The 11,650-nt window shown below is 37.7% G+C and overlaps 1 protein-coding gene across 1 annotated transcript; it reads right to left on the bottom strand.

Moving 5' to 3' along the window:
- Positions 1-418: 418 nt before the first annotated feature.
- LOC311246916 (chymotrypsin A-like) lies at positions 419-4,482 on the bottom strand (the record flags this gene model as incomplete). The annotated part of the gene is made up of 7 exons (XM_084337161.1): positions 419-580; positions 834-967; positions 1,866-2,046; positions 2,288-2,366; positions 3,841-3,920; positions 4,090-4,193; positions 4,431-4,482. 7 exons carry the CDS (start codon positions 4,480-4,482, stop codon positions 419-421), a joined length of 792 nt encoding a protein of 263 aa, XP_084193287.1.
- Between the last annotated feature and the right edge of the window lie 7,168 nt (positions 4,483-11,650).

The following is an 11,650-nucleotide window of genomic DNA, read 5'->3' as shown; positions in this document are numbered from 1 at the left end:
TAGTGCGACTCAAGGTTCTTTGGTAGACTATTGCATTGGTTCATTCATTGAAGATGAACGCAATGCGACATCCTTTACTAGGCTCACCCACCAACAGTTCAGGTGCTGAACTGCTGATCCAAATGTAGGTAAAAAACATATGCGTTTTCATCAATAAATACATGGCCAAAATTTTTCGCTTGCACGCTGACTCGCGCTCGCTTCCCTTAGGGGCCCATAAGTCAATTCTGTCAGGGGGCCCAGAATCTACAGCTACGCCCCTGCCTACAATAGTGCACCTTTAATATTAAGTCATAAAACTGTTGACTTTATATAAATTGTTGATTATATATACATTAATAAACCACCACCCATATGTAGCAAACATTTCTTTTTATTGATTAGGAAGGTAAAACCAAAAACGATCATGGTGGTGGATTTAGTTGCCAGCCATGGTCTCGTCCATCCAGGCACGGAGCTCGGTGACACGAGCGTACACACCGGGCATGGAAGGAGAGCAGGTTCCACTTCCCCAGGACACAATACCAACCAGGGTCCAGGCACCAGACTTCTCGCAGACCAGGGGACCACCAGAGTCACCCTGAATCACAAAGAAAGGAACATTAATTTCACTACAGTACCAGTATACCTGTTAATTTCCCTAGTAACATGTTGGCCAAAGTCTGACAAAACTCCTCTGTCACACTCTGTTGTAAGCCTGGCCAGCTGTTGCTTCTTGGTGTGATAATGTAATAATCAACTCTGATAATGTACCATATTTGTACTGAAAGAGGAACAACTGATTCTCCTTTGGGATTGTGTCTCTTGTGAGTCTTGTGTGATTTCAAGCTCACCATGCAGGAAGAGGCACCGGAGGCACCAGCGCAGATCATCAGGCTACTGATCTTGTTGCCCCAGAAACGCTTGCACTCATCGTTGGTCAGCAGAGGAAGAGTAGCCTGCTGGAGCAGGGCGGGGGTATCAGGAGCTGAAAAATAGAAGGTTAAAAGTGAGTTTTGAATGTAAGAATATCTGTTGTCTTTCCTTTGCATTATTTTTCACATTAATTAATTATGGCATTATATAGTGTTTTCCTAGTACTAGGACACAAAATTACTTTACAATGTAACTTGTCTCCTCGAACACCAATGTGTAGCACTGGTGGACAAACATCTTCTCAAGTTGCCAGTGCACACTGGGTGAAAGGCTTGGGAAACTAGGTTTAATATCAGGCAGTTGAGGAGAGAGATTATTAGGTGCTTACTGTCCTCCCAGAGTCAGACAAGAAGATACAGACCAATGTCCACTCTGTGCGTTCAGTAGAAAGCTATCCTAGCTAGCCTAGCTTAGCATGCATGAATGGAAGTGGATACGGACCATTAGCCTAGCTTAAAAGAGGCGTTTTGGGCCAACAGCCAGGCTATAGCTTGCAGCCGGACAACTTTCTACTGAACGCACAGAGAGGAAATTGGTATCTATCTTTTTTCTGACTCTGGAGAAGATAGTGAAGCGCATTTCCAATAATGTTGGTGTATTCCTTCAAGTAGAATTTTTAATGGAGGACTTACAGAGTACTATTTTATCTGGGTATTTCTACTTTTACTTAAGTTAAGAAACTGTGTACTTCTTTGACACAGGAACAACCTATCAAGTGTTTGGGTAGAGCTAACATAACTTGCATGTAAATGGAATGGTGCTCATAAGATACTACTCTATAGCTAGTAAAATAAAGCCAGCTGGTAAGAAAAAATTATAGATGAGCCAAATTGGAAACTTTCGTTTTTTTTGGAGCAAGCTTAAACAGCTATAATATAGATACTGGAAAAAGCAGCTATAGCCAAAAGGACACTAATACAACTTCTGTGTTCAATCCACACTTGGCTCACCATTGGAGCGGGTCAGACCCCAGCCAGAGGTCACACACTTCATGCCACCAGAGTAGTTGTCACCAGTCTCAGCGACACACACAGGGGACACATGCTCGCCCATCTGGGCAGGGCTGGCCAGCTTGATGAGCAGGATGTCATTGTTGATGGTCCATCCATTGTATCTGGGGTGCTTGAACACCTGTAGGAAGAAGTCAATATTACGGATACAGTAATCTATTATTTCAATGGGTATAAAGTTATTTTGGGCTAACTAGATTGAGTATGATAACCCTGACATTTGTTTAATGTCTGATTATTAGAATTTTTTCAACCAAAACCTCCACCTTTTATTTTTTAATTAGTGTAAATTTTTTATGCGAAATGTAATACTTGAAGTTCACCTTACATTGATATTATGTGTGGAATGCTTATCTACATACCTTTGCAACCTTCATGGTCTGGATGTTCTCAGTGCTGGAGGAACGGTCATGCTCTCCTAGGATCACACGGTGAGAGGTCCTGTCAGGGTGGAATTGTGACATGTCTGACTTAGTACTGGATATCTTAAAATAATAAAATACATTTAATCATTTACATCAAGGGAGCCATACATAAGGCTTCTACCCTTTGATCTCAGCTCCATGCAGGAACTGTGTTTTGATGGTATTCAGTACCATACGTTTAATGGTTTTACTATAAATAATAATAATAATAATAATAATAATAATAATAATAATAATAATAATAATAATAATAATAATAATAATAATAATAATAATAATAATAATAATAATAATAATAATAATAATAATAATAATAATAATAATAATAATAATAATAATAATAATAATAATAATAATAATAATAATAATAATAATAATAATAATAATAATAATAATAATAATAATAATAATAATAATAATAATAATAATAATAATAATAATAATAATAATAATAATAATAATAATAATAATAATAATAATAGATCAAATTTATATAGCGCCTTTCGTAGAACTTAAGGTGGCTTCACAATCAGGACAAAAAATAGGGCTAGGGAAATAGAGGGAAAAAGGGGATGAGGGAAGGTAAGGGATAATGGATAATGGACCTAATCTAATCTAAACTAATTGATGTGGAAAAGCCTTGGTGAAGAGATGTGTTTTTAGAGCAGATTTGAAGGTGTCCAGGGTTGGGGCGTTGCGGATTTCGGGGGGGAGAGAGTTCCAGAGGGTAGGGGACGCCACGCTGAAGGCTCTGTCCCCAAAAGTCCGTAACCTGGTGCGAGGGATGGAGAGGAGACCTAGATCAGAGCATCGTAGGTTCCGGGATGGAGTGTGCTGGTGGAGGAGATCAGACAGGTATCGGGGGGCGAGGGCATGGAGGGACTTGTAGGTGAGGAGCAGGAGTTTGAAGGTGATGCGGAACTTGACTGGGAGCCAGTGGAGGTGGATGAGGGTGGGGGTGATGTGCTGCCAGGGCTTGGTGTGATTGAGAACCCTGGCAGCTGAGTTCTGAACATACTGGAGCCTGTCCAGGGCTTTGCTGGGTACCCCGAACAGGACTCCGTTACAGTAGTCCAACCGGAAGGTGATGAATGAATTGATCAGGGTCTCAGCCACAGAGTCTGAGAGTGAGGGTCGGAGATGGGAGATGTTTTTGAGGTGGTAGAAGGCAGACTTGGTGACAGATTTGATGTGGGAGTGAAATGAAAGTGTGGAGTCAAGGGTGACGCCCAGGTTACGGACTTCGAGAGACGGGGAGATGGAACAGCCGTCAACGTGGAGGAGGAGATCTCCAACCTTCCAGAGCAGTGCCTTGTGGGCCACAACCATGAGCTCTGTCTTTTTGCTGTTCAGTTGCAGTAATTTGGTTGACATCCAGGTTTTTATGGCGTGGAGGCAGTTGACTACAGACTGTGGGGGGAGCTGGGAGGATGGTGAGGTGCTGATATAGAGCTCACTATAAGATAGAAAAAGTTCCCACTGGCCTGTACCTGACATTGCAGTGGGCGGCAGTCACAACCCAGTTCTCATTGATCAGAGAGCCTCCGCAGAAGTGGAAACCAGTGTAGTCCTGAGAATTAGATCAATGTTACAAATCTTTATTTAGAAAAGAATAACTAGTAATTATTTCTATAAAAAATGTAAAAGATTCTGGAAATATTACTGTACATATTCATCTGTTCACTGGCCAAGTGAGATACAGGCACCTGTTCAGAGGCATTGTTCTACTGTTACCGTACCTGGAGGGACACCTGCCAGGGCCAGGAATGGGGCACAGCCTCCTCACCGTTGACGATACGGGAATAGCCAGTGATGACGGGCTGGATGGCTGGTGCACCACAGCCTGATGGTTGACAACAAAATAAATATCATATCAATAAGCATTGAACTATGATGGCCACTCAGAGGACAGTGAACATGTAAACATACAGTAGCATTAATATATTTGAAAATCACAGAGAAGTTTTCTGTTATGGATCAAATCTCGTACTAGACTAAAAACCATTGCAATGCAGATGTCCAATAACACTCCTTTCCTGTTCAGGAAACCAACCCTCCCAGTATCAGTACCATAACTTACCGTAGGCAGCACTAACAAAGGCGAAGCAGGAGAGAATCCACAGGAAGGCCATGATTTCAGCTTGGTTCAGTCAGGCCCTCTGACATTCTTTTATACCGACTTCAGGGCATCTTATCTGCTGTTTGTGGAACATTTTACACTTTGCATGTGGGATGGGATTGGGTGGGACGTTATGAAAAAAAAACTTTCCATGTGAGCCGCAAATTATTTAATCTTGTAAAAGTAATATCGTACTTTTATTTTACCAATGCATTACTGTATCAGAATGTCTCTTTATTGTACACTCTTATTAAGTTGTTACAACATTATATATCATGTTGATCACATTATACTTACAGTTGTACACCAGTCATCCGTTTTTTTTTATTCAGGCCATGAATGTTCAATGTTATTATCTCCTTTCATGTATTTCATATTTTTACCTCAATCAGTTTTCCCTAATGAAGGTCTGACTGAAACATCATACAGTAAGTATTTTAGAATATATATTTACTGTATGTATACAGCAATGAAAACTAACTAAATAAAAAAAAATTATAATGTAGAAAAATATAAATAAAGAATAAATAAAGAATGAAGTTGGAGATGTACATAATTTACAAATTCATTGATAGAGCTCTTTAAAACACAAAAATTAACTGTGTGTGAGTTTCACATTATTTGTACAGTATGTGATTATTGCATCGCATATGCTTTATGAAGAAAGTAAAAGGTAAATCTGTTTTAAATGTTGAACAAAATTTGCATTGTTCTGAGCCATGATGTGGGAAATGTCTTTGATTCCATTTCCAATTAATCCATTAACTTGTAGATAATCTACAGTTCTCTGAAAAGATAAGGCAGTATTGTAAATACAAGGTCATACTGTTGAAAACAGGTGCCCATTTCCCATGCATAGCTACACTACCATTGATGACACTGATGTCCTTTGTATTCTTTAGTGTTTTTGTACTTTTTACCTATTTTTTTCTTCTATTCCCCCTTTTCCCCCCCATGATCTATTTTGTTACATGTTATATTTTGAACAAAATCTGTGTAACAAATTATAGAGAGTGAGCAGTTTTAAGTACCTCAGAGCCCACATATCCGAGGACTAGACATGGACCACACACATTGACAGTGTTGTGAAGAAGGCACGACAACGCCTCTACTTCCTCAGGCGCCTAAGGAAGTTCCAAGTCAGTCAGAAGATCCTTAAGAACTTCTACTCATGTACAATAGAGAGCATCCTGACTGGCAATATCACCTCCTGGTTTGGGAATAGCACTGCACAAGACCGAAGCAGACTACAGAGAGTGACACGTTCAGCCGAACGCACAATTGGAGGGGGGCTTCCCACCCTCCAGAACATTTACAACAAGCGGTGCAGGGGTAAGGCTAAGAGAATCATCAAGGACTCCAGCCACCCAAACAACTGCCTCTTTGAACTGCTGCGGTCAGGCAAGCGATACCGGAGTCTCATGGCGAGCACAGAAAGACTCAGGAGAAGCTTCTATCCCCAGGCCATCAGGCTGCTCAACGAACAATAAACACTATGCAGCAACCATCAAATGCACACAGCACACACATCCACACTCACACACTCACTTTAAACAAACAACACACTGCAGCACCCACTCTCCACACTTTAAAACACCTAAACACACTTTATATTTATTGGTAAAGGATTTGCACTACAACTCGTACACCTTACTGTAAATTGTACCTAAATTGTACCTCATCCCATTTTTGCTTTTCCACTATATAGTATTGTATATTAGTACATTGCATAGTATATTGTATATTGTATGGTAACTCAGTTACTTCTATTCTGCATCGAACATTGTACATATGTCTATACTGAACACTGTGACTTCTATTTTTACCTCTATTTTTACATGCTATACTATTTTATTTCATACTTATCTTGTCTAACACAGTCTCTGGAGCGTAACAGTAAGAAGCATTTTGTATAAAAGTATTCTGTACTTCTGTATGACAACTATTAAAGAAACTTGAGAAACTTGAAACTATACCAACCCCCCAGAAATAGCTGCAACAACTTTTTTTGTGATCACATTTTTAAATGTATTTTCTTTTACATGAAACAAGACAACACAAAGACAGTAATAACAACAATAAACAGGACTTCACAGGACATATAACAACAACAATAGTGACAATGTAAATAACCCAAACAATAAAACAGAACATACAAATTAAATTGTGTTACCACAGACAATATATAATATATATATATATTATATATTGTCTGTGGTAACACAATTTAATTTGTATGTTCTGTTTTATATATAAATATAAATAAATATATATATAAATAAAGATAAAAAAAAGTTAAATTATTTTTTATACTCCACAAAGTACAGCTAATTAATCAAAGCTAACATTGCTTGTGTACCCATTGTGACATCATCAAGGGGAATAATTCTGAACTGCTCGTTTGGGTTTGTAATAAGATTACAAACCCTGGCTAAATGCCAAGCAGTACCACATCTTTTATTTTTTGAATAATATTTCAGTCTGCCAAATCAATACAAAAACTAGACAAAATAAATGTACCCATTGTCACTAGGCCTGCTGCAGTATAGAAATCCTTACTTCTCATACTGTAAGTCACTCACATTAAGCAAAAGCTTGTCCCTTTGTTCTACAACATTTTATATACAAATGTTTCACTGTCATGCCGATTGTGGCTAATTGTTTGGATTCATTTGAGTGAGAACACTTGTCAGCTAGTTTTGGGTTAGGGTTAGTAAAAAGAATGTGCATGTGCGTGATTTCAATGCAATAAATGATGAAGGTCTGACTTAAATGTTGTAAGTGAATAAAATGAACTGAAACATGAAATCCCTGTTTAGAATATATATATTATATTATATCCTATATTTATATATGTATAGAATAAACGACTGCACAGACGCCATGAATTTCAATTATTACACTTTTTTGGAGGTCCATCACCTGGTCCTCAACACCAAGAAAACCAAGGAGCTCACTATAGAGCCAACACGCACACACCCGTTTGTTGTGCTCTTTACCCCTTTTTTTCTTTTATCCCCCCTTTTATTGGAGGGATTTTTGACCATGCATATTTAATTTTATATTATATTTTGCACCAAATCTGTGTAGAAAATGATATCAACAACATATGATACATAATTGAGCTAACATTGGCTATCATCTGTACTTTCTCTCTCTTTATTTTGAATTCTTAACTAAACTAAGTTTTATGAAGTGTCTTTAACTGGTTTCTGAAATCTGAACAATCAGAAACAGTATTACAGTACATAACAGTGTTACAGTATACAGTAACCTTTATGCCGGTTGTATTTATTATTTCTTTTTATTATTTTGTAATTTCTGCAGATGATTAGAAGCCAAAGAACCACCTTTAGTGGTATTTAGCACCTTTTTTGTTAAGAGTGTAGAACAGCAGGCTTTGCGCACACCCCACCTTCCCTCCCCTGCTTCAAGTGTTATATTGAAGCAGACTGATATTTTGTTCTCCAACAATAAAGTTTAAATTAATCTAATCTAATCTAATCTAATATTTGTGTGATGTTCTGAAAACAAAATCAGCTACTACAAATGTACTAACATTCAAGATTTAATTTCTAAAGTCTATCTTCTAATGAATTATTCATAAGGATGATAAATCCTATATGAAATTTGTGTGCTGTTTCTATAAGGAAGGAGGAGTGGATACCGCCCGGTACCAATAACATCATTCCCGAATGAATTTACGACCAAAAATGTCCTCTTAGGCAGATTTCTGCCCATTTAAGACATATTAGGGCTGGTAGCGCGAGTCCCCAAATGTTCCTGAGATCAGATTTGAGCGTGGCTGAGAGCAGATTTAAGAGTGCTGAGGAGCACTCTTATGATTGATTGACTAATTGAAAATGTTATTAACTTGACAGACTGTGTTCTCATAGTTATTCCTTCATGTTAACGCTACAGGCCTCCTTGGAATTAATTACGTAATCATAATTAAAATAAATATGACAATATTTGTACGATAAGAAATTACGCATGTCGGATGATGTCGGAAAAATAAATAATATGGATTCATCTGATCACAGGGCAGCTGCTTAACCATATCTGAACCAGCTATTTTGGACAAATGTATAATTACTTTAATTACTCAGATATTCAAACACAATTATGCAATTATTGTGAAATGATTGAAAATAATAATTATTTAATGCCTTCTGTGGAATTTGTATTTCTTATTTGTTACACATGTTTTAATGATTAATTATATACATTTGAAAGAATGCAGGTCAACATGCAATATATCCCATTGATTGGTATACAATGGGACAGACCTTTGTTTGATTGATTGATTGATTGATTGATTGATTGATTGATTGATTGATTGATTGATTGATTGATTGATTGATTGAAAACGTTATTAACAGATTGCAGAATGGGTACAATACAGTACAGCTCAATTACATACAATTGTTAAGGGGATGCAGACCAGAGAAAGACTTTCATCTAGTTTACATCAGGGTCCCGCATTTTCAATTCATCATAACATATATGACACACACGACATACAGATAGACAGTACTGCTACATCTATACATTTATGACATACCAGATTTGCAAATACAGTACTGTTTGTGATACAAAAAGAGTCCAGAAAAGAGAGTATATACATTTGACGTAGAAACTGTCGTGGAGGTTGGGTAGGTGGGGTGGGGTTGGGTGGGGGGGGGGGGGACTGTACATTGGAGGTGGTTGGGTGGGGGGCTGGTTGGGTAGGAGGGGTGGGTGGGGGACACTGTACAAGCAAAACTGTACATTGGAATATTGACAAAACCATACTGTATGGCATTTACTGTACATTGGAGGGGGTTGATAAACCTGCATTCCTTCGAATATATCATTAATCAATTAAACTTATATTGAAATACAGCCTATACACCAACACTGAAATGACAGTGGATAAATAAATAAATAAGAACTAAAGCTAATCGCATGGCAATAGACTGCATTAATATTCCATAAGTCTTGTGTGCACCAGTATGGCCTACATGTCTAATGAACAGTATAGGCTTAATATATTCTAGTTACTTGTTTCATTAGGATTTAGTAGATACTATATATGCTCTGCCGTACAGTATAAGTACAGACTGTACCTATACTGTACATTGGGCAGAGCATAATAGTATCTACTAAATCCTAATGTAACAAGTCATTAATGGAATAATAAGCCCATACTGCGTTCATTCATTACGCCGTAGGCTACAGTATACTGTGCGCGCGCATGTATGTGTGTGTGTGTGTGTGTGTGTGTGTGTGTGTGTGTGTGTGTGTGTGTGTGTGTGTGTGTGTGTGTGTGTGTGTGTGCGCGCGCTCGCTGCGGCAGGTGTACCACAAGCTGTACTATATATGATGACAATATATTAATCTAATCTCATTTTGATGGGTCGCAAGACTCGCAAAGCGCTTCCGCATCCATTTCCACACAGCTGTGTCATTACTTTGCCTTATAAGGAGCTCTGGAGGTGTTGTTTTGTATGCAAATGACCTGAACCGGAACGCGCTTTTGAGTTTAAGACAAAATGCCATTCTCCAAGCAGATATCAGATCATATCATTTGTGCGACCGTTTCAGCCCCTTAATTAAGACATATTACCAGCACGTTCGGGACTCAGAGTGAACTTGTCATTGATTCTCTCTGTCGGTTCCAAGATAAGTCTTCCAAGAGAACTCTTTGAAAAATGTTGGAGAATGACACCCATAGTTTTCCGTGTCTGCACGTTAAACTCACATGACCACATGTCTGCCGTCAAAAGATATTTGTATTTATTAGTTTTGTCTTGATTTGGAGTAGTGGAAATATTTGTAATAATATTTGGAACGGTGTGTGTGATTTGTAATACCAGGACAACCAATGACAACTCATGACAACTTTTGAACAGATAAATTATATCTATAAATATATATATATATTCCTTGCCATAGTTGAAGGCTGCTCTTCACGTAAAGTAGGAGAGGAGAGGCGGGGTCATGGAGCAGCTGAGAAAATGCCAGCCATTTTCTTTATCTCTTTTGACCCACAACTTTCAAAATATGATTACTAATAATTATGTGGGTCCAAACGAAGAGAAAGGGCAGTTCTACGTGTTTTTTGATTACAGTCCTACATGTTGTTTTTTTTATGGCGAACAGATACGCCTAAGCGGAGCGCTGCGTCAGTATTTACTCCTTATTGTATTTAATTATCTAGTTCTATTCAGTTTTTATTCTTTAAATATGTTTTTCTTTGTATTCCTTTCTGTTTTATTCTTTATTTATATTTATAATATATATACTTATTCTTATTCTTATTATCGTTGTTCGTATTCTTATTACTATTATCATTACGACTATAAACAACTTTTTTCCTCTATTTTTAATTTTCTCAATTTTGCAGACTAGTTCTTGTTCTCATAGTGTAATTCCCTATGTGCTTTGTAATCTACATTTCGGTTTTGCACTATCTCAATAAATAATTGATAATTCATCATATTGTGAATGAATTCTGAGATATCAAGTTTTATGTAAAGTTAAAGGTGGGGTAAACAATTATGTTTAGAACCATTTTGGTACTATTTGGTGAAATAATTTTTATATCCCAACAGCTACCAATAAATCAAATGCACTGATAAAATGTCTCTGTCACTGTCCCAGGTCCTGTGATCAGACATTCCAAACTTGGAAGGCATGAATTTCTACAAGAAATCTGATTATTAATAACCAAGAGATGTCTGTATTCCTGAGGACACTTTGGAAAACAAACACCACTATTGTGTTCCTCGTTGGGGCCTGGAAATATTTTGTATTATTATAATTGGTTTCTAATCTAGCTTGAAGCTGCTGGTGCCACTGGGAGTCTGTGGAAAACCTTTGTTGCGTGTGCAACACTGCACAAAGCCGCTTGTGATGCCAAGCTTTGTCTATTTCTGCTGGAAATGTAAGCTGACTCTTCTTCATTGCTCCAAAATTGCCTACCCCACCTTTAATTCAGCTCTGTAAGTATTCCTAAGCAACTCCTGAAATATAAGTAAAACAATTTTTTTGAAATATATGTCTTCTTGTCTCTCTCTCTGGAGAAGACGATAAGCTAATTTCCCCAAATGTTGGCATGTTCTTTCAAGAAGCCCACTTTCTTTTACCTTCGACTCCACCTGCAATCACTTTTGATCACCTGCACGTTTTTAATAAAT

This window comes from Notolepis coatsorum, assembly GCF_963971535.1.
Source record: "Notolepis coatsorum genome assembly, chromosome: 20".
Taxonomy (NCBI): domain Eukaryota; kingdom Metazoa; phylum Chordata; class Actinopteri; order Aulopiformes; family Paralepididae; genus Notolepis; species Notolepis coatsorum.
Note: the sequence above shows the minus strand (reverse complement) of the source record. Positions and strands in the feature narration are given on the sequence as shown.